General features: G+C 42.3%; 1 protein-coding gene across 1 annotated transcript in view; it reads left to right on the plus strand.

The window, feature by feature from the left end:
• The window catches only part of MEP1B (meprin A subunit beta), a 117,958-nt gene that overhangs the window by 25,638 nt on the left and 68,609 nt on the right, over nucleotides 1-23,711 (plus strand). The window contains exons 4-6 of the mRNA XM_029587181.1: nucleotides 1,142-1,220; nucleotides 2,862-2,979; nucleotides 18,942-19,120. Coding sequence (XP_029443041.1) covers nucleotides 1,142-1,220; nucleotides 2,862-2,979; nucleotides 18,942-19,120 — 376 coding nt within the window. The remainder of the gene's footprint in view (nucleotides 1-1,141; nucleotides 1,221-2,861; nucleotides 2,980-18,941; nucleotides 19,121-23,711) is intronic.

A 23,711-nucleotide genomic window follows, 5' to 3' on the forward strand; every position in this document is an offset into this window, starting at 1 on the left:
AGGGAAAGTACAAGAAGAGAGGTTTCAGTTTTTAAATTTCGATGGTGCAGAGGATTTTATGATGGTGGCAGGAGTTGGAGACCACGGCAGATGCAAAATGAAAGAAATCCAACCAATTTCATTGGAAGTTTTGTCCCTGTTTCGTTTTGGAAGGACATAGAAAGAAACTGGCTGTTCTTCTGCATGTTTCATGTCATTTCAAAATGAATACACAAACCTAATTAATGCCAAAAGCAGAGGGAAATGAACTATACCACCCCCTTCTCTGACAAAAGTTGCAGTTGTAATAGTTGATTAAGTTTACTTGTAGCAGATGCAATTGGTATAAGAAAACAAGGATCCCATCTCCATCATCTACCACACAAAACAGGCTCGATCGAGTTTTTTACCTTCTCTCTTACTGCCTTCATCTGAAGACTAAATCAGCCTCATATCCCTCAAGCTTCCTACCTCTACCATAACCCAACTCCTGCAACACAAGAGACCTCCTTCTCCCTCCTGCTACCCTGTCTCCAGTTACCAAAGATCTTTGTCTTGGGGGTTGTGCTTGAGATGCAACAATTGTAAGTAGAATTTACCTGTACAATAAATAATTTCAAACTTAAAGAATCTTTGTCTTGAGGACTGATTGGAGAAAAAGTTGGATGGCAAACTCGGATGTCTGCCTGACCCAGAACACGCAGTTTTCTATAAATTTATGTAAGCGATGCACTTTTTGCTAGGAACGCTCAATTTAGACATCCGTGCACCTGATGCAGTATACTTTTGAGTGCCCCAGAAATGCACATTTCTCCCTGGCTTGCCCCTTTTGTTCATCTCTTTGATTTCTTTCTCATTAGAATATTGCATGAGGTGCACAGGGGATGTAAATGCATGCGCATTAGGAAAAATCGCCTGTTTTTTGCGCGCATCTTATTACATCATGTCTTATTGCCTGTCTGTGTGCTGCTGCGGCCTCTAATAAATGCTCTCCACTAATTTTCCTGTGGTAGCGACCCCACAGGATATAGTCTGCCTCTTACCATGCCATCATGCATATGAAGATATTGGCCAAGCAGCTCATTACACCCCCCCCCCCCCATGAATGGTCCTTGATGGTTAAATATTTTACAGTTTGTTTTTGTCTGTCATCTTCTTATAGATAAGTGAAAGAAACTCCATTATTGGTGAACAATATAGATGGCCATTAACCGTTCCATACTATTTCGAGGATAGCTTGGGTAGGTACACCTTTACAAGGAATTTTAATCTGCTGGTTTTTGAAAAATAGGAATTAAATGAATTATGCCAATGTATTTTACAAACGTTGTTGACCATTATCCATAAAACTGAATTCTTAAGTTTGCAATTAAACATAAATAGGAGAAAGGATGAAGGCTGGGGGAGCTGACCTTGTCATGAGGATATCCTCTTAGTGCTTTCAGTTAGAATTTGTAGAAACACCGCTCTAAGAAAGTAAAACATCTTTTGATTTAAACAAAGGGTTTTATGAGGAACCTGAAGATCGGGAATAATGCTTTTATGGTCTGGATGGATATCCCTCCCTTTAGCACATTTATGAAATTGCCTCCAACTTGGTGCAGTCAAATGATGTGGAAGGCTGCCATTCTGTTTATGTGAAATCTGAGGGTAGATTAAAATTGCTGACAGGAAAAGGCTTGCAGGAATGAAGAATAGAGAGATCTGGACTATGTACAATGATGTATCATAAAAAAGGTCAGTATAAATCCAAAATGGAATGAATTTCATAGGACCTATATCAATGGAAAATCAAGAAGGTTATCTATGAAGTAGGGTAGCTTGTCAAGTGCTTTCTCTGTGTTCTCAGATAATATAAATTCATCTGATGAAAGTTATTATAAAATGCATGATAATATTAGTGGGAAAAGTCATTAAGAAGATCTTTATCAGAAAGTGTAGGAGTCTCTGGTTGAAAAACAATGTTTTCATATATCCATGGCAGAGTATCTGCCTTATACAACATGACCTACCATTGGGCGTTTACTGTCAAAATATCATAGTTTCACCATAGTTTCACCATAGTTTCGCCATGTTATTAATTAAATAGTTGAAATTATTAGAAATGCCACCAGCCCTATATTCCATGGGACAACAGTATAGCACCCGATGGTATGAGACCACAGAGTAACCACCATATCAGAGAGATATTGCACCTGCTATAATGTTATATATTGTATGTGTAGCATGAAGGGGGGTGGGGGGGGGGAATCTTAGTTCTGCAAAAATGTATTGCTGTTCTGCTTTTTGATATTCATTATGGTGTTGTACAACTAACCGCTGTTAACAGCAATAAAAATTATTAATTAAAAAAAAAACCTCATGCTATGAGACCAAGGTTCTAAGCTGTGCCAAAACACACATAGGCAAGTTTGCATGCTAAAATTGCTGTTAGTATGTGTTAAATGGGTTAATGGGTGCTATTTGCCTTTTTAACATGTGTAGTTTAGCTTTTTTCTCACAAACCAATTTGACTTTTGGACGCTTTTGTGCAAATTCAATGATTGTGATGTAAAGTTATGCAAAGCCGCTCATTTGCCTTAAATGCACAGTAAAGTACATATGGAAAATGCATCACAAATGCCTCAGTGCAAAAAATTAAACTATACCTTAGGGAGGTGTAGTTAAGTATCGTGCGATAAAGTCCGTAGATAGAATGTGTGTGCTATTTAACTACTGATCTTATTTGCATATAATGCCAGTAGTGAAACAGTGCCTGAACCTTCATGATGTCTGGCACAGCTTAGTATGTTGGCTTTTATGTAACAAACACTTAATCAATTGGTTTGAAACAATTACATGCACTGCTGGGATATGGCAAGATGTATTTTATATTCTTATAGAAATAAATGCTAAAGGACTTATCCTTAAAGCATTTGAACGGTATCGGCTAAAAACCTGCATCGATTACAAGCCATGGGAAGGTGAAGCAAACTATATCTCAGTGTTCAAGGGCAATGGGTGAGTTAAATATTTATTTTATTTTTTTTGCATTATTTCTGAAACTACTTATAGCCCTCTGATATAACCTGAACTTTTATGGACAATCATCTAGGAGCACTGCACAAAGAGAGGCAATAAATATAGAGCTCTTGGTGCTGCAAGGTCTTTACTCATACTCCATATTCCTAATTATGGTAAATGCAAGATTGTTCAGTCAGTTGGATCATCTGCATCTTTTTTTTTTTTTTTTATTGAAAACGTTATGCTGCCTCCTGCTATGCAATTGCAATCGATTGTTTCATTGTTATTTGCAAAGAAGGTTAAAAAGTCATTTATATAGCTCATTGCCAACCAGTTGATAGGTGGTTGCATCTGCTGATGAATCTCATTTTCAATTAATTTGCCAATTAAGGCTAGCTTTTTGACTTTAGATATCAGTGAGATATGTATTGTACTTTAGCCAAGTCATACATAATAATAATAATAATGTGGCATCCTTTTAAATGGCATCCTGCCCAGGGCACTTTATAATAAATATGAAATATAAAAAAGTACATAAATCAATGGAAAATTAATCAGAAGAAATAGAGTTAAAGAAATTATACAGAGACCAGTGTAATATGAAGACTTTGCCATAACCCTGGCAGGGGAGGTTAGATCAGTTGACTCATCTACCTCGTTTCCTGACCAGGCTGCCGACAGCGTTGGCTCTGACTGCCCTGCTCCGGGCTCGGCACCCCCGCGCATCGGCGCAGGCCCCCGAGCGAACCGCCGGGTTCAGAGCCGTCCCTGCTCCTCCCTCGCAGTCGCCTGCTGCTCTCCCTCGCGGCCCAGATCCAAGATGGCCGCCATCATCATAGGTGCGAGGCCGCGCCTCTTCAATAAAATTAAAGGGACCTCGTCCCTTTAATTGCTCTCAGCTGATTCCTATCCACAGGGCCAGAGGAAGTATAAAAGGAGACTTTCTCTGACTGTTCCTTGACTTGGCAACGTCTCCTGTGAGAGTTGTTTGAGTCTGCTTGCTTCGGTGAGTTCCAGCGTCTTGACTCCTTGTTCCAGTTTCGTCTTGGTATTCCTGGTTCCTGACTTCGGATCGGCTAGCGGTGATTCTGGTATTGACTTCGGATTGGCTAGCGGTGACTTCGGACTGGCAAGCGTTGACTTCGGATTGGCTAGCGGTGACTTCGGACTGGCAAGCAGTGATTCTCTGGTGTGTGACTTCGGACTGGCAAGTGGTGATCCCTCAGTGTGTGACCTCAGACTGGTAAGCGACGACCCTCGGGCACTTGACCTTGGACCTCTTCCTGACCATCATCTCCAAGGGCCCACCTAAGTCCCAGTGGCCCGGGTCCCTATGGGCTCCTCCCGGGGGGACCGCGGGCTTCCAGGGGTGAATCTCCAGACAGCCCTTGCACCGTACATCTGTTCCTTGACCTCTCAAAGGTCCATCTAACTCCCAGCGGTCCGGGTCCCTAAGGGCTCCTCCTGGGGGGACCGCGGACTTCCAGTGGCGAAGACACATCTCCGTTCCTTGACATCATGGCTCTTCGTCTGCCTTCACAGTCGCACCTGTCTACAGTGCCGAGGGTCAGCTGGTCGCATCTTCGGTTCCTGCCTCGCCACCCAACGGGAGAACCTACGGATCTTCCTCCAAGGTATACTATCCTTCCGTTGGCTCAAGGGTCCACAAGCCTGAGCATAACAAAACATAAACAAAACACTATGAGAACTGCCAAAATATGGCAATCCATGATTGCAATAAAAATCTCACTCCATACCCTCTCTTGGGGAGGAAAGGATCTACAATATGCCAAATTAAAAACCTTCATAAAATAATTCTGAGTAATAACTAGTGATTATGGCATTAATAATATATTTGTAATAGGATTGTCTCATTCACATTTGAATATATATGACAGCCATGCTGAACTGGGAAAGCAAACTGAGAAAGGTAAAATTTTGTTTATTGCCTGATAACACAGAATACTGGAGCAATGCTGAGACATCTGATTACAGCCTTACTGGTTTTAGCCAGAATACATGCAGTGTAAATATATGGATTTTGTCATGTGCACAAGATTATATTAATGAGCATTTGGTCTTAGACATAATCTATAATGCTATAACTTTCTTTTTCACTGATCCCAACCTGAGAGTCTGCTGCCAACAAGATTCTGTCTATGGCTTGCTACTTTTGTTTGCTACTGATGCAAATGAAATCTTATTTCTGGTAATGTGCTTGGATTAGTGAATTTCTGGATGACTGGATGCACAGCCAAACCCAGTGATCTCTCCTCAACTTGCCAACAGTGTAGGTTTTAGTCTGTCAGCTCAGATCAATGCATCCTTGCCGAACTCATAATGAAACTGCAATTCTCCTCCTATTAGCATCAGGTCCCTTGGGATAGAAGAGACAGTGCCCCATCTCATGTACTGATAAACTCAGATTTCAGAAGCAGTTTTATAATCTGCAAAATGTGCACTGCAATTTTAAAGTATTAATCGAGACAGAACAAAATGAAGCTAAATGCAGAAATGTAAATACATGCAATCACACACAGGAAGGATAATATAGGAGATCTGCAGACAGATCCGGCAATAGAGCTAGAATAGAAAAATAGATACAGATACTATTAAAGGGTTTGCTCATAGAAACATTGTAGATGATGACAAACGTGATGAATACATGGATCAGACTCTCATTGGTGGTGATGGAGGTAAAATCTGTAAAAATTAAAGAAAGCATGGAATAAGCACAAAGGATAACTAGTTGTAAGAACGGGAAGGTAAAACTGGAAATCAGGTGAGGTTTATAGTATTTCAACAGGAAAAGAAATTGGGCACACTAAGTGGGCATTATAGTCCCTACCTGTTGTCACATTTTTGCTTTCGTGTTTCTGGTTTCTCAGTTAATGTCAAAAAGGCAGCAAATAATGCCTACTTAAGATAATTGCTTAAAGGGAAACATTTCTGCTGCCGATGTTTGACATAGTCTTAAAATCATAGCCTGATGTTACTGAAAAAAGCGAACAAGTAGAGCAAATTTTAAATGTAATTTATTTTGGAAGAATTTGGCTTCATGTTTGCAGCTTATTTATTTATCTATTCCAATTCTTTTATTCTGTCTTCCCAAGAAAAAAGTGCCTGTTTTGCAAATAAAATAGTTTTAGACATTAACAGTCATTAATGAATAACATTGATTCGTTTATTGAAGGCTTCAAGGCCTCATAAATAGAATGAAGTCCCAAAGCTCATGAACAGCTGTCCACCCAGTCATCACAGGAGACTTTTATCTGCAAAAGACATTATTTCTAGCTATAAGACAATGATTTTGTGACTTCGGTCCTTGAGGACAGTAAACACTTATGTAAATGCATCTGGTTGTTAATGCTAAATAATCTCCTGAATATTTCATTGTGGATATGCTGATAACCAGACTGGCTTGTGGCCCTCAGAGGGCAGTTTTCAAAGTGCTGTAAATTTCTCCACGGAAATTGCCCAGCTGAAAACTGCCCTCTTCTGGCTGAAAAAAATGTGGAGGCTTCCTTAGCATGGGAACTTTTAACTGGGTTAAAGAAAGGAGTTCTTCAGATGGTGGCTAGGTTAGGGGAGTGAAACAGCGCACACATCTGGATTTGCAAAAAGCATGTGTCGCTCTCTGTTCGGCTGTCCCAGGAATGCAGGGGACACACAAAGTCCCCAGGGGAAAATCCATTGTCCCAGATCTTTCAGTTTCTTCTCCATTCATGCCCCAATAGCCACTGGGTACCATCGGCAAGCTTCCCGAGTCCTAGGCTCTTGGGAATGGGTACCATATACAGTCTTTTATTTCCTCCAGTCACTCCTTCAGTAGAACTCGCTTGTGTGGGGCTCAGCACACAGGATCTTAGTTTTGGAAAAACAGGCAGAGACTTGGAATGGCGTTCAACTAAATATTTACTGTAAGTTAAATAAAAAATAGATTCCAAGGCAAAATAGAAAAAAGCCGGTGGATTCATAAAAAAAAAAGAAAATTCCAAGTGCCACAAGCTCCTTCTCCATCTTCAGCCGCTGAGTCACTGTGCTTTCCCTAGATGGGAAAATAGCAAATCTCCTTTCCACAGTAGGAATGAGATGGTGGAGAAAATAAAATTCCTCCTATCCAAGATAAAGAAAATCTTCTTCTCCAAAGCTCAGTTCTTAATCCTCAAAGTACAGTCCTCACTTTCACTGGATGCAGAGCAAAGCACTTCCCCTCCCAATTCCCCCAGGCAGGGGTATTTACCATCCTGAGATGGAAGCAAGTCAAAAAAAAACCCAACTGTCTTAATAAAAACAAAAACCAACATTTCTTTCTGCTCTTCTCATCAAGGTAGCCCTCTCCAGGACTGTGAAGGCTCTAGCAGGGCTTCTGTCCGTATCTTCCCAAATATGTAGGCCATGGGGCCTACTGGGATCCACGAGCAACACTCCTTCTCCTCCCAATAAGAAATCCACATCCAACCACAGCTGTTCATGCACAGACAATGATTTTGTAGACTAAACTGGACCAATCTCAGCACCCTGGGTGAGAAAACGAAAATCTTAGGGATGGTCTCTAAAGATAATAAAGATTCCCCCCCAGTGTTAACCAGGGAAACAAATTACCCCTTACATCCTCCCCTAGCAAAAACGGAAAAAAATATATGATGCCAGTAGACTGACACAGATTTTGTTCTGTCACACCTACCCTTCATAAGCACATTCACAGTACAAGAACACATAAACATATCACATTGAACATGTGCAGATGTCATTTCAAAGTTTAACACTGGGGGGAGCCCAAACCTAAGCAAAGGATATGAACTTGCACACCCTTGCAACTGATCAGGCACATCATAACAAACTATCATCACAAAATACAACACATTAACATCACGACAAACTGACTCCCCACAGAAGAGAACCATGAGCCTTTACCTTTCCATCTCAGATCATTGTAATCCCAAAACATCAATTACTAAAGAGCTCCCCAAGCTGGAAAACTAGTGAAGGGAATGGTGGTCGCTGCCCCTTCAATCTGGGAAAAACATCCCCAGTCTGGGCACAGGGGACCCCATCCACAAAACTGTTGTGGGGAAACAATAGGCACACCTGGGCCTCTTCTGCAAAGAACCCAGTCATGGAGCACTACCAGTCCTCAGGCACTAGCCCACCGCCGGAGACCCCCATGCCAGCATTGGCAGGGAACACCAGAAACATCACAAAACCCACTGGTGTATCACCGTGAGGAGGGAGCTGTGGAACATCATCTAACCGTACCCCTCTAAGGGTGAGATGCCGTAAGGTACAGTATAGCCCCCGGGCCCCTTGGGCTAGGGAGAGCAATGTTCACAGTCCTTGAAGCACTTTCAGGGAAAAAAAAAGGCCTGAAAGCAGCTTCACTCCACCAGTCCTGAAAAATAAACTAAAATTAAGTTACATTTCTCAGAGAACCAGAGGAGATCCATTTGCAGGGGAATCCCATCCAAAACGAATTAATTATTAAATATTGATGATAAAAGAAAACAAAGAGCACCATACATTTTTCCGTTTTTAAAGTGATTTGAGGACTTTTACACAATGATTTTTTTTTTAATTTTAACCCAACAACAAAAACAGTAATATTAATCTCACAGCAAATTACAATCTCACTCTCACATGAGAACAAGAAAGGGGACCAATAGTTGATAGCAGATTTACAGCAAATCTAACTCGCTTCATTAGCTTCTTGGCAACGTCTTGGCCAGGTGCCAGTTGCTTGCAGATGTTGATTTCTGGAGGGCATCTGACACACATAAAAGAAACCTTCCCACAACAAATTACAATATTTCCAAACCTTCCACACCTATCATTTATCAAATTCAACAACTCACAATCAACAACATAGAGAGCAGTCCTCCACGCCTCTGTAGGAATGGCATTTTGGTAACAGTTCTCTCACCTCCCTTCTTCTCATCACTCCTCACCTTAACTCCATTGGATAGCAAGCACTCTTTTTGGTTCTTGTCCATAAAACCATTCCACCTGAGGTATATGGTGGCAAGCTAGTAAATGTTCTGCTTAATCTTCATTTCTTTTACCCTTTTTTCTTTTTCCTTGGGGGTAATCTGGATGGTGCCTTACAAAGTCATACTCAGTCTTATCCTTGATGACACATTTTAGCATACTCCCATATCCACTCCTGTCTATGATATTCCATATCATTTTCTAAATGTACTGGTACATAGGGGTAGTGTAGGCCAAACATAGCCTCACTTTTCTTCAAACTAACTTTTCAGCTTGGGGTGCCCTCCTTATGATTGGTCCATGCTCTACAGTGCTATGACCACTCATGACTGATCCCTCATTTCTCTGGTAATAGGGTGGTCCAAGACGTCAGTGTTCACTAACCCTCCAGGCCTGCTATTGAAGGAAGATAATTTACTTTGTGGCAAAGATAATTCTTTACCCGGCACACTATAGGATGAGACCGGGGAAGTCATGCCCCGAGGGGACCCCTGGGGATATCTGTGCTCTAAGCAACAGGGCTGAGTGGTCCAGACACTGTCTGTGGAGTCACTATCACAAAATAGCATCGAGCACTGGCAGCACTTACAGTCATGTTCCACTCTCGTGAGTCATTGTTATGGCTAATCACTGTTCAGCAGCCCCTCCGTGATGAGCAAGAACTTGATGATCCCTTATCTGATAACCTCTTCTCTCCCCTATCAGAAGGTTGGGTAATGGGTGCCTCTTAGTCCCATCTCGTGGCCTAACAGCATTCAACAGGTGGCGCAATGCAGGCCACCCTCATACAAACTATCTCCCTTATTCTTCCCATGCTGCACCCATCATGGTGCATCCCAGGAACAACTGTACCCAGCCATGATGGTAGAAATATCAGACCCCTTCTGGCCCAGGTGTACCTGTAAGCTGGACTGCCCGCTGCAGGCATAGTAGGCCCCTCCAAAAGTGGGGTGCTAACATATAAGACAACTCCACTCATTAGCATACTTATAGAATTTCTAGTATTCAGCACCCACTCTCCTCCGGGCGCGATGGCAGACCTCCATCTCACATTCAGGATAGAAGAAGGTCAGACATCTCACAGATTGTAGTAGTTCTAGTTCAGGCCTTTGCAGCAAGGCAATGAGCAGCAATGCTCCCTTTTGCCAATTGTTCAATCTGAATCTCTCTCTGCATGGTGGGGGCAAGGGCTCCGGCTTTTTCAGACTCTTTTCGTGCTCTTGCAGCTCTGCCCCTCGCTCAGGCAGTTCTATGACTCCTGTATGACTGTCTGATAATGATGCATGAATCAGCAACACAATCACGCACACATCTCCCTTCTCCTGGTAACTTTATCGTGCTCTCTTTCTCCAAGCCCTTATTGGCAGGAAAGATACCAAATTGGTGCAACCTCATGTTTTTTTTTTTTGTACCACCACCAAAACTGCAGAGCAGTTGAAAAATAGATTTGGTGGTCCTCACAGTCATCTTCCACTACCTAAACAATGCCTTCAGGTCCCTATCTGAGAGCCATCTATAACCCCTTCTTTGACTGTACCAGCATGCAGGGGCCAGATAGAAATATCAGACCCTTACTATCCAGGACCTCTCAATTCCCTCTCTATTCTTGCACTGATAGCCAATGGGGTGCTTGAGTTCCACTGATGGGGAAGAGGACAAGCCTCCAGGGCCCTAGGCTCTTGTGGGTAAGTACTATTATGCCCGTCGGTTGCAGACTGTTGCGACCACTCTTGCTCACCTCTTTCTTTACTTCCCTGACTCTATGGGGTAGACCGGCAGCCTCCGCCAGCTGCCAACGGCCTGCCTACCATTCCCAGGCCTCCTGGGGTGGCACAGATGCTGCCGACCACCATCTTGCTGTCGGAAGTCCTTAGACTCACACGCGCACACATTGGCCTGTCTTAAAACCGTCATGGCGGGAACCTCTGGGGCGTCCCCTCCGGATGATGTCATCCCTCCAAGACATTTAAGCCAGCTGGCCCTGCCTACCAATGACTTGGCAAAGAGAATCCTCTTGCTAAATCCACTCGCTCTCTGAGGACCTGCGTTCCAGTTCCTGCTTCCAGGCATAGATGTCTTGGGTACCTGCTCCTCGGGGGCCCTCTCCTCATCTTGGCTATCTGCTCCTCGGAGGGCCTATCACTTGGGTCGTCTGCCTGCCCCATTCCCCGGGGCTTCCTTGGAACCATCGTTACTCTTTCTGTGAGTACCCCGCTCCACAGACTACTTCCTGTTCTACCGAGTATCCTTCTGGTGTACCCTGCTTCGCAGACCACTACCATCTCTACTGAGGACCTCACTGGTGTTCCCTGCTCTGTGGATCACTATCATCTCTAGAGAGGACCTTCACCGTGAGTACTGAGCTCCATGGACCAGTACCATCTCTATTAAGGACCTCATCAGTGTGCCCTGCTCTGCGGACAGCTATCATCACTACTGAGGACCCTCTCTGGTGTACCCTGCTTCGCGGACCATTACCATCTCTACTAGGGACCTCATCAGTGTACCCCACTCTGCGGACCACTACCAACTCAGCTGAGAACCTTCTTCGGTATACCCCGCTCCGCGGGCTACTACCATCTCTACTGAAGACATCATCAGTGTACCTCGCTCTGCGGATCATCATCTACTCTACGGAGGTATCCACTCCTATCCTTGAACCCTGTATCTCTGGGTCTGAGAGACCTCCTCTTGACACCTCCCACTCCGTGGGCTGTGCCACTCTTTCTCTTTAATAAATATTCTAGACTGATACTATGTCTGACATCACTGAGACCTCACCTCCCGACGGTAAGGCTCATGGGACTCCTCCCTGTGGGCAGTACCATCTCTCACCTCGGCCCAGGGCCCACACACTAACTAATCCTAACAGGTACCATGTACAACCTTTTGATTCCTCCAATCAGTCTTTTGATAGTACTCATTGTGTACGTCTCATGAGGCAGAATTTTAGTTTTAGAAGAAGAGGCAAGGACTTGGAGTGGTGCTCAACTAAAAATCTATTGTAACTTAAAAAACAGAATCCAAGCCAAAATAGCAAAATTCAGGACAAAACATAGCAAAATGAAAATTCCAAATGCCCAAACTCCTTCTCCATCTTCAACCTCTGAATCAATGCCCTTTCTCCTGAATGAGAAAATAGGAAATCTCTCAACAGTAGGTAGGGAGGTGGTGGTGGAGGAAAAAAAACAAACACTTCCTCCTATCCAAGATAAAGAAAATCTTCTCCAAAACACAGTTCTTAATCCTCAGAAAGTATAGTCCCCACTTTCGCTGTGGGGTTATCAGCAAAGCAATTCCCTTCATAATCCCTTCTGGCAGGGATGTTTACCATCCTAAGATGGGAGCAGGTCACTAAACACCCAAATGTCTTAAAGGAAAACAATTTCTCTTTGCTTATTTTCTTATCACCAAGGCAGCACCCTCCAGATCTGTGAAGGATCTAGTAGGGCTTCTGTCCTTGTCTTCCCAATTATGCAGGTGGTGGGGCTATTGGGTTTCATGACTACCGGCATGGTTAAAAGGAGAGGTGAAAGAAGCTATTTTAGCCAAAAGATCTTCATTCAAAAATTGGAAGAAGGATCCAACAGAAGAAAATAGGATAAAGCATAAAGGTTGGCAAGTTAAATGTAAGACATTGATAAGACAGGCTAAGAGAGAATTTGAAAAGAAGTTGGCTGTAGAGGCAAAAACTCACAGTAAAAACTTTTTAAAATATATCCAAAGCAGAAAGCCTGTGAGGGAGTCAGTTGGACCATTAGCTGATCGAGGAGTTAAAGGGGCACTTAGAGAAGATAAGGCCATCGTAGAAAGATTAAATGATTTCTTTGCTTCGGTGTTTACTGAAGAGGATGTTGGGGAGGTACCCGTAATGGAGAAGGTTTTCATGGGTAATGATTCAGATGGACTGAATCAAATCACGGTGAACCTAGAAGATGTGGTAGGCCTGACTGACAAACTGAAGAGTAGTAAATCACCTGGACCGTATGGTATACACCCCAGAGTTCTGAAGGAACTAAAAAAAGAAATTTCAGATGTATTAGTAAAAATTTGTAACCTATCATTAAAATCATCCATTGTACCTGAAGACTGGAGGATAGCAAATGTAACCCCAATATTTAAAAAGGGCTCCAGGGGCGATCTGGGAAACTACAGACCGGTTAGCCTGACTTCAGTGCCAGGAAAAATAATGGAAAGTGTTCTAAACATCAAAATCACAGAACATATAGAAAGACATGGTTTAATGGAACAAAGTCAGCATGGCTTTACCCAGGGCAAGTCTTGCCTCACAAATCTGCTTCACTTTTTTGAAGGAGTTAATAAACATGTGGATAAAGGTGAACCTGTAGATGTAGTATACTTGGATTTTCAGAAGGTGTTTGACAAAGTTCCTCATGAGAGGCTTCTAGGAAAAGTAAAAAGTCATGGGATAGGTGGCGATGTCCTTTCATGGATTGCAAACTGGCTAAAAGACAGGAAACAGAGAGTAGGATTAAATGGACAATTTTCTCAGTGGAAGGGAGTGGACAGTGGAGTGCCTCAGGGATCTGTATTGGGACCCTTACTGTTCAATATATTTATAAATGATCTGGAAAGAAATACGACGAGTGAGATAATCAAATTTGCAGATGACACAAAATTGTTCAGATTAGTTAAATCACAAGCAGATTGTGATAAATTGCAGGAAGACCTTGTGAGACTAGAAAATTGGGCATCCAAATGGCAGATGAAATTTAATGTGGATAAGTGCAAGGTGATGCATATAGGGAAAAATAACCCATGCTATAATTACACTATGTTGGGTTCCATATTAGGTGCTACAACCCAAGAAAGAGATCTAGGTGACATAGTGGATAACACGTTGAAATCGTCGGTTCAGTGTGCTGCGGCAGTCAAAAAAGCAAACAGAATTTTGGGAATTATTAGAAAGGGAGTGGTGAATAAAACGGAAAATGTCATAATGCCTCTGTATCGCTCCATGGTGAGACCGCACCTTGAATACTGTGTACAATTCTGGTCGCCGCATCTCAAAAAAGATATAATTGCAATGGAGAAGGTACAGAGAAGGGCTACCAAAATGATAAAGGGAATGGAACAGCTCCCCTATGAGGAAAGACTAAAGAGGTTAGGACTTTTCAGCTTGGAGAAGAGACGGCTGAGGGGGGATATGATAGAGATGTTTAAAATCATGAGAGGTCTAGAATGGGTAGATATGAATGGCTTATTTACTCTTTCGGATAGTAGAAGGACTAGGGGGCACTCCATGAAGTTAGCATGGGGCACATTTAAAACTAATTGGAGAAAGTTCTTTTTTACTCAACGCACAATTAAAATCTGGAATTTGTTTCCAGAGAATGTGGTTAGTGCAGTTAGTATAGCGGTGTTTAAAAAAGGATTGGATAAGTTCTTGGAGGAGAAGTCCATTACCTGCTATTAAGTTCACTTAGGGGTAGATTTTCAAAGGGGTACACGTGTAAGATACGTGCGTACCCCCCGAAAACTACCCCAACCCCCCCCTGCCGCACCAAGCCTATTTTGCATAGGCTCGGCGGTGCGCGCAAGCCCCGGGACGCGCGTAAGTCCCGGGGCTTCGTAAAAGGGGCGGAGGGGGCGTGACCGGGATCAGGGGCAGTTCGGGGTGGGACTGGGGGCGTGGCACCGGCCCGGGGGGCGTGGTTGAGGCCTCCGGACCAGGCCCCGGGTCGGGTGACGGCGCGCCAGCAGCAGGCGTAAATCTGCCAACAAAGGTGGGGGGGGGGGGTTTAGATAGGGCCAGGGGGGTGGGTTAGGTAGGGGAAGGGAGGGGAAGGTGCGGGGGGGGGGGGGGGTGGAAAGAAAGTTCCCTCCGAAGCTGCTCTGATTTCGGAGCAGCCTCAGAGGGAACAGGCAGTTGCACAAGTTGCACAAATGTGCACCCCCTTGTGTGCGCCGACCCCGGATTTTATAAGATACGCGCGGCTACCTGCGTATCTTATAAAATCCAGCGTACTTTTGTTCGCTGCCTGGTACGCGAACAAAAGTATGCGCTCGCGCAACTTTATAAAATCTGGCCCTTAGAGAATAGCCACTGCCATTAGCAATGGTAACATGGAATAGACTTAGTTTTTGGGTACTTGCCAGGTTCTTATGGCCTGGATTGGCCACTGTTGGAAACAGGATGCTGGGCTTGCTGGACCCTTGGTCTGACCCAGTATGGCATTTTCTTATGGTCTTATTAGCAACACTCCTTCTACTCCAAATAAGAAAATCTACATCCAAGCAGAACTTCTATGCTCACCCAATGATTTTATAGTCTGAGTCAGACCAATCCCAGCGCCCTCGGTAGGAAAAAAGAATGGTCTCCAAAGATAAAAAAGATCCCCTAGTGTTGTTCTTTATCCTCCTCCATGGCTAACTGCATGGAGGTGCAAAGCAAACAGCACAAATGCTCTATTTCTTTATGTAACTCCTGGGCAGGAAAACCTAATAACAGACCCAAAGGCTCACCTATCAGTTATGGACCCTAATTACACAGCTCTTCTCATGATATCATTTTACTCTGAGAGTCCAGGATCCTCATGGGGCTGGGGAAGGAAGCTCAGCCTTAAAGCCTTTTATGTTGTTTACCCCCAAACTGCTCTTCCAGAACACTGTAAACAGCACTGATGATCTTTCTATAGTAATAGTAGCAACTATCACATTGGAAACCGTATGAGTTCCAAATCAATTTTACTAATAGGTTGTAAAAGTGAATTGATGGTTCTTTACAGCTCAAATTGCAAAAATAGCCCATTGACTTGTTACAAAAGTGAGATTTAATAAACTTATGACCTGTTTTTTTCCAGCAAAAGTCCTCTAATTACTCCAGCCAATTAGCTTCTTTTTTATTGCTGGTAGCAAGGGACCTCTGCCCTACTCCTGGCATCTCCAACCCTGCTCTAAGACAGGTAGCGCTGTAAGCGGAAGCTTAAAATATGTTTTCCTTTCCAGCACTACCTCTTTCAGAGCAGCGTTGGAGGCACCGGGAGCGGAACAAAGGGTCCCATGCTCCCATGAATGAAAAGGAGGGTATCAGAGTGGGGGTGGGAATATGTGCAGGAGGAAAGGGTGGGGAGGCAGGCTGCTCTTTCAATTTACAAAAAACGGGGTCAGGGAGCCTCGCTCCATTAAAAGGTTTTGGGGGTGAGGAGCGCATGGCCCGACAGGGCCTTTGTAGATATTTTGGGGGGAGGGAAGGGATTGGCCCACTTGCCCCTTTATTTGCTTGCTTTTGCTTCCTTATGGCACTGCTGCTTAGCCAGATATCTTTTAAAGATATCCGGTTAGGTAGCACGTTATCCAGCCACACAAGGGGGCCGATGCAATACAGTGCGCTCAGCCGAGCGCACTGTATAACCCTCACTCGTACGCGTGTTAAATAGGCGCTAATCCACCCCCTAATGCAATAGGGGGATTAGCGCCTATTTATCACGCGTCCGTCGCGGAGGGAATGCGACAGCGCTCATCACATGCAAATGCATGTGAATGAGGCCATTACTCATTCACTCCGCATTAAAAAAAAAGTGTACGTCTCAGACGCACATTTAGCTCTCAGGTATTAACGTCTGCCTGGAGCAGGCATTAATAGCTGAGCACATGTAAAAGAAGTACAGAAAAGCAGAAAAAACTGCTTTTCTGTACTTCTTAAGTAAAGAAAAAAAAAAACCTCGGCAGAAAGCCGAGTTATGAAGACCAACGCCGGTAAACTCAGCATCGGTTTTCATAACTGGCAGATGGCCGGTTATGAAAACCGATGCTGAGTTTACTGGCGTCGGTTTTCGTAACCAGCAGCCGCCGCGGGTTCGTGTTAGCTAGCGCGACCCCCTAATTTGCATATAGCATGGCACCCCCCTTGCGGACGCCATGCGCGTGTTAAGAAAGCGGGCGCTGACTTTTCAGCGCCCGCTTTCTGTGCTTTTTTTTGCATCAGCCCCAAGGCCAGATAACTTTAGACCTGCTCAGAAGTAGGTCTAAAGTTATCCGGCTAACTTAGCCAGACATATGCAATATTCAGCTAAGTTAGCCGGATTATTTGCTGAACATGTGGAACAGGTTACCTGGCTACCTTTAACCGGATAACTTGTCCACTAAACAGCCTATTGAATATTGGTTCCTTATAACTAATTTTCTCATCTTATCATAGTCTCCCTTTTTAAAGTTATGTTATTGGAGTAGTTTTATTTATTAATTCACATCCTGTAATTATCTCAAATTTAATTGCATTATGATCACTATTGCCAAGCGAATTCACCACCATTACCCATTGCATCAGATCATGCATTCCAGTGAGAACGAAATCTAAAGTTCCCTCTTCTCTCATCAGTTCTAGGACCAATTACTCCATGAAGCAGTTATTTATGGTTGCTTGAAATTTAACCTCCCCAGCATGCCCTGACAAGACATTCAGCCAATCAATTTTGGGATAATTGGATTTTTATGCTTAGTCACCTGCCTAATTTCTATTAGCAATTCACAATCTGTTTCACCATCCTGGACCGGTGGAAGGTAGTAAATCCCCACTGCTATACTCCTCCCCTTGACGCATGGAATTTCTATCCATAGAGATTCCAGAGTACAATTAGATTTCTGTAGAGCCCATGTCCTGTGTGACTCTATGGAATCCTTACATAAGAACATAATTTTTGCCATGCTGGGTCAGACCAAAGGTCTACCAAGCCCAGCATCCAACAGTGGCCAATCCAGGTCATAAATACATGCTAAGATTCCTAAGTTAAATAGATTCCATGCTGCTTCTCCCAGTGGCAAGTAATGAATTTCCCCCAAGTCCACCCTAATAATGGTTTATGGACTTTTCTTCCAGGAACTTGTCCAAACCTTTTTTAAACTATGCTACATTAAACAGTTTTAACCACATCATCTGGCAATGAATTCCAGATTTTAACATATAATTTCATTATATGTTACTTCTATCTATTCTATCATTTCAGTATATTTTGTATCCTTGTATTACTGTGTCCCATTGGTTGTTTTTTTTTTCATCAGGTCTCTGAAATGACTATTATGTCAACATATTCATCTAGAAGCATACACTCTAACTCTCCCATCTTATTTTTTTAGACTTATGGCATTTGCATACAGATACCTAAATGTATTATTTTTATTCTTTTTACAATCTACTTACTAGCAGTTGATTCAGGTAAATTGGAATTAAATTTTTCCACATTTTTTATTGTTATGACAATCTAATTTCTCTTTTTTTAATAGTATCCTTTGTGAATTTCATGCTCCAAACCATGTGCTCATGAGCGACTATTGGCTTTCCTCCATGATCTAGTTTAAAAGCTGCCCGATCTCCTTCTTAATGATTAGTACCAGGAGCTGGTTTCCATTTTGGTTAGGATGGAGCCCATCCTGTTGGAATATATTCCCCCATCCCCACAAAAAAATTCCCCAGTTCTGAAAGAATCTAAAATCCTCTTCCCTGCACTATTGTCTCATTCATGAATGGAGACCCTAGAGTTTAACCTCCCTCTGGCATTATTCATGTGGAACTGGAACATTTCCAAGAATGCTTTTTCTCCCGTTCTTTGAAAGAGCAAACAATAAATTCTCTTCTTCTTGGAACACAACACCTAGCACAGTGTTTCTCAGCTCTCTCCTGGGGCATACCTAGCCAGTCGGTTTTTCAGGATTGGCATAATGAACATGCATGAGATGGATTTCAGTACCTTGGGTCTCCAATGTATGTAAACCTATCTCATGTACATTCATTATGGATATCCTGAAAACCTGACTGGTCAGATGTGCCTGCAGGAGAGGGTTGGAAACTCTGACAGAGCATCATAGCTTCAAATCCATCATGAAGCTTTTCACCAAGAGTGTCTTGGATGGGGAGAAGGCAATTTGATAGTTTCTAAAGAAAACAAGAGTGGAAAATTCTTATTTTAATTTTTCCCCATTGTTTTAAACTGTTTTTCTAAATTTTATTTGATCAGTTGCTACTCTTCTATTGGGAACCGTCGTCAAGGGAAACAGCAGCTGTCCATCGGAGCTAACTGTGACAGAATAGCCACAATTCAACACGAGTTTCTTCATGCACTGGGATTCTGGCATGAGCAGTCCCGGTCCGATCGAGATGATTATGTCACAATAATCTGGGACAATATTGAGTCTGGTAAATCATTGTATCTTTTCTGTTATATCTCATTGATTATCTACTTCATATTTCATTCTGTTTCATTCTCCTTTAAGTTTGCAATCTCATGAAGCTTGGATGCTCCCAGAGTGCATCAAGCATAGAAACAAAATCTAATAGCAGATAAAAAGCTCAAGACCCATCCACTCCCTACCAAAGGCAATACCTCAAGTGCTCTTTAATCTTGAATTTAAAGTGTTCATGCTGAGGACTTTCTTTCCAGTCTTCTTCCTGTAGGGACACTTGAAGTTATCCTATAATAGAACTGGAAGAGGGAATCGAATATAAAACAGAGAAAGCGGTTAAAAACTTCCCAAAATGTACTTTACTATTTTTTTTTTCAGTTTCCAAAATAATATTCAGAGTTGCTTCTCAACTATTAAGAGAGCACAGAAACAAATAAATGAGTAAAGCAAAGCCTGACTTGGAAAACTGGTAGCTAGGACAACTCCTTTCAGTGCAGGCAGGAATAACTGGGCAGACTGGATGGGCTGCTGGGCCTTTCTGTGCTATCTATTATATTACTATGTAAATATCCTAATCATTATTTGATTGTTTCTGAAATACATATGTTGGAGATAAAGTGAAGAATGTGGATAATTTGTGCAATTTTCAGTTACTCTTGATATTTTCCAATCCCCTATTTTAGAGGAAACCAAAACCATCCATTATGTACAGAAAATAATGCTTAAAAATCTAAAAAAAAAAGAAAAAAAGAAAACTAGGGAAAATATCACAGCATGACAGGGCCTCCATCATTAAGAGCATTAGCATTAATGTGAGCATTAGCTAATGTCTATGTACAATGAGGGCTTTCCACTAGTAACACATGCAAATGAATATTAAAAAGAGCAAATTACCTTATTTGGTATTAAATGCAATTTATAATATCCAGTGTTAATACCTAGGAGGCCTAACTCAGCCCAACTAATTCTGCAAAGATAACTACACCTCCTGAGGTGCAGTTAATCTTAGAAAGATACAATAACTCAGCCCTCCCAGGCCATTTACCACTACCCTCACTCCACCAGCACAATAGATTGGGTCTTTCCAGGCCCCCCTCACCACTGAAACAGATCAGGCTTTCCAGGCCTTCGACCCCAGACTGAATTCATCCCTTGAAAAAGCTTTCTTAATTTTCACCAGGTTTCTCTCCTGCAGGGAGCAGTGCCAAAATCAAAATGTCACTCTAACCTGCACACAGGGACAGTTGGTTACTTAAGTCTTTTTTTGCACATAATATCTTCTTTGCATGAGGTATGAATTGGATCATAATGATCAATTGCTTGCCATAATCATGTCATTTTTGCCAGAATTAACTCAGTTTCTTCTAGTATATTTACTATTTTCACTAACGAGATAGAGTATGTCTAAAATTAATCATTATCATAAAATTCTACCTGCAGTATGGTGGGCAAATCAGTTTACCTACAGAAAGCAGGTATTATTAGGAGAGTAATAAAAGTGGTCAATTATTAGCTCAATATTTGAAAGCAAGAAGGAATAGGTAGAAAATTCAAGCTGCACAATCTTCACAGGACAAGTTAATTTATAAGGATAATGAGATTGCCCAACCGTGTATGGAGTAATATTTCAATCTGTATTGATCAGAAACTACATGTACTTAGCATATCAATGTCTTTCTTAATACACCGGAATGGCCCCAGTTAAATCTGCAGGAAAAAAAGTAAACTGCACTGTACTGTACAATTATCAGAGAAGAAAATTTAAAAAACCCATTAAATCTTAAACTCCTTGTAAGTCACCAGGACTGGATGATTTTCTGGTGAATTTTATCAAGCAGTTAATAGCAAGTTGAATCCCAAAGTTAAAACAACTATATTAAGATTTTATTTCCCAGACTAAAGCTGAGGCCATGCATATAGTACTGGAGAATACAGGTAGATACTCGCTGCTTTTTTAAAAGTATAGGCCTATTTCATGAATGAAGATTGTGCAATTATGCAAAGATTAAGAAAAATCATAGGAGGATTAATCCACATGACTCATTCAGGTATTTTAAGGGTCATTACTCCTGAGATAATACAAAGCTATTTTGCAATGTGCTGCACAAAGCTAAAAAAATAAAATAAAATAAAAGTGAAAGTTTCAGTTGTAGCAATTTCATTAGAGGCTAAAAATGCTTTCACTTGAGTGAAAGTATTTCAGGTTTTAGACTGGTTTGTTTTTGGAAAATCTTTTATACAACCGATACACATGCCATATGGAGCCTGTAGAGCAAGTTTATTAGTGAATAGGATAAGGACAGCAGATGAATTCAAGGAAGCATGGGATAAACACTTTTATTTTTTATTTATTTAGATTCTTTTTTATACCGAAGTATAGCAGAATGCCTTCACTCTGGTTTACAGTGAAAAACAACTTCATACATAAAACATATTCACAACGCACAAAAAATGTAGATAACAAGTAACATTTCGGCAAAGCAGAAGTAGAACAGATATAAAAGAGAACGACTTACAAATCAGTCTTGCTGAGATTTAACATGTGATGTTAGTCAATTAGGGAAATAATTTAAGAGTAACATCGCAGGGGTGTGTTAGAGCAATTATTCAAAGGTGAGCTGGTAAGGTATAAAAGGAAAGGTTCAAGAGAAATAGGGGAGTAAAAAATAAATAAATACAAGACAAAATTAGATGGAAAAAGAGGTAAGTCAGGGTGAGAAGGATTTAAAAAGCATGGTTGTTACAGGGAGAGAGTCTTAATATAAGGGATTAGATTATCCAATTCCGTCTGTGAATGTTTGTCTAAATAACCATGTTTTAAGTTCTTTTTTGAAAGATTTGGAGTCCCTGATTGAACTTAGGTAGATTGGTAGAGAGTTCCATTCTTTTGGACCTGCAATAGAGAAGGCTCTATTCCTGGTGTTGGATAGTTTAGCAGAGGTAAGGGGGGTATGATTAGTTGCAGTTTGCCAGTGATTCTTGTAGTGCGTGGTGTTTTGTGTAGTTGAATCATGTGATCAAGGGAAGAGTTGTCAACTTTGTAGATTTCATTGGGTAGAGTAGTTAATGTCTTGTACTTGATCCTTTGTATGATCGGTAGCCAATGGAGACTCATCAGAATTGGGGAGATGTGTTCATATTTCTTCTTGCCAGTAAGTACTCGGGCCGCGGCATTTTGCAGTAATTGTAAAGGTTTCAGTGTATATTTGGGGAGGCCGATGAAAATTGCGTTGCAATGATCAAGACTTGAGAAGATGAGTGATTGTAGAACGGTTCTGAATTCATGCGGGTGTAATAGTGGTTTAAGGTGTTTGAGTATATGAAGTTTGTGAAAACCTTCTTTCGTTTTTATTGCGATGCATTTTTTGAGGTTCAGTTCGTTGTCTATCCAGATACCGAGGTCTTTTACTGGGTTCTTCAGTTGGATATTAATGTTATCGATTTGCAAGGAAGGCATTTGGGATGTATGCTCTGTGTTGTTTCTTTTTATGAAGATGCATTCAGTTTTGTTCATATTGAGGCATAACTTTAGTTGGTTCAGGAATTTTCTGATAGAGTTGAGGTGGTTTACTGTGAGGCAGCATCTTCGATGGTAGATGTTATTGGGATGAGTAATTGAATATCATCGGCATACAAAAAGAAAGTGATGCCTAGATTAGAAATGAAATGACAGAGTGGGAGTAGGTATATATTGAAGAGGGTGGCTGAGAGGGCGGATCCTTGTGGTACCCCGGTTTTGAGGGGACAGGGATCAGATGATATGTTATTAAAGGTGACTTTGAAGAACCTGTCTTTTAAGAATGAAGTGAACCAGTCTAGTGTTTTTCCAGATAGTCCTATGTTGGCAAGACTTGAAATTAGTTTTTTGTGGCCTACAGTGTCAAAGGCCGCAGAGAGATCAAGTAGAATTAATAAGTGACTTACAGCTCGATACTGTAAGGTGCGGTTGGAGATTAACTCGCTGTGGGCGCACAATTGGGACGCGTAAGGCGATCCTGCGATACAGTCTCCAGTTTCACGCGTCCTTAGCGCTTCTTGAAACCGACCCATAACCTTTCCCGCACGCAGCATGTAAATGATGTGTAAATGAACGAATTAGCTATTCCCTCCGATACTGTGACGCGCGCTCCGACTATCGCTTTTTTCCCTGCCGATTTGCCGCGCATTTAACCTGTTAGTTTACCGCCTACCCCTACCCCTGCGTTAGAGGCAGGAGTAAGGGTAAGCGGAAAACTTTCCCCCAGCCCCCGCTCACCTGCCCTGGTCGCGTCCATGGGTGCCAGTCTCCAGGGTAGCCCCAGTCCTCTCCCTCCTCCCGAAGCAAAAACAAAGCGAAAAAAAAAAAATCCAATGCGGCCCCACTTTGGCAGCCCCCCTTCGGCGGAGACGGCAGTGTAAAGCGAGACGGACCACGGCGGATCTTCAGCGGAGACGGCACTGTAAAGCGAGACAGACCGCGGCACGAGGAGAAAGAAGACGCAACTTACTCCAGCCAGCCCTCCTCCGGACAGCGGCTTCTCTGCTTCCCAGCTGCCGGCGAAGATAGACGCCCGAACGGGTAGACCCCTCGTGCAATTTGACCTCAAGGCGTGACGTCACGACGT

This window comes from Rhinatrema bivittatum, chromosome 2, assembly GCF_901001135.1.
Source record: "Rhinatrema bivittatum chromosome 2, aRhiBiv1.1, whole genome shotgun sequence".
NCBI classification, from domain to species: domain Eukaryota; kingdom Metazoa; phylum Chordata; class Amphibia; order Gymnophiona; family Rhinatrematidae; genus Rhinatrema; species Rhinatrema bivittatum.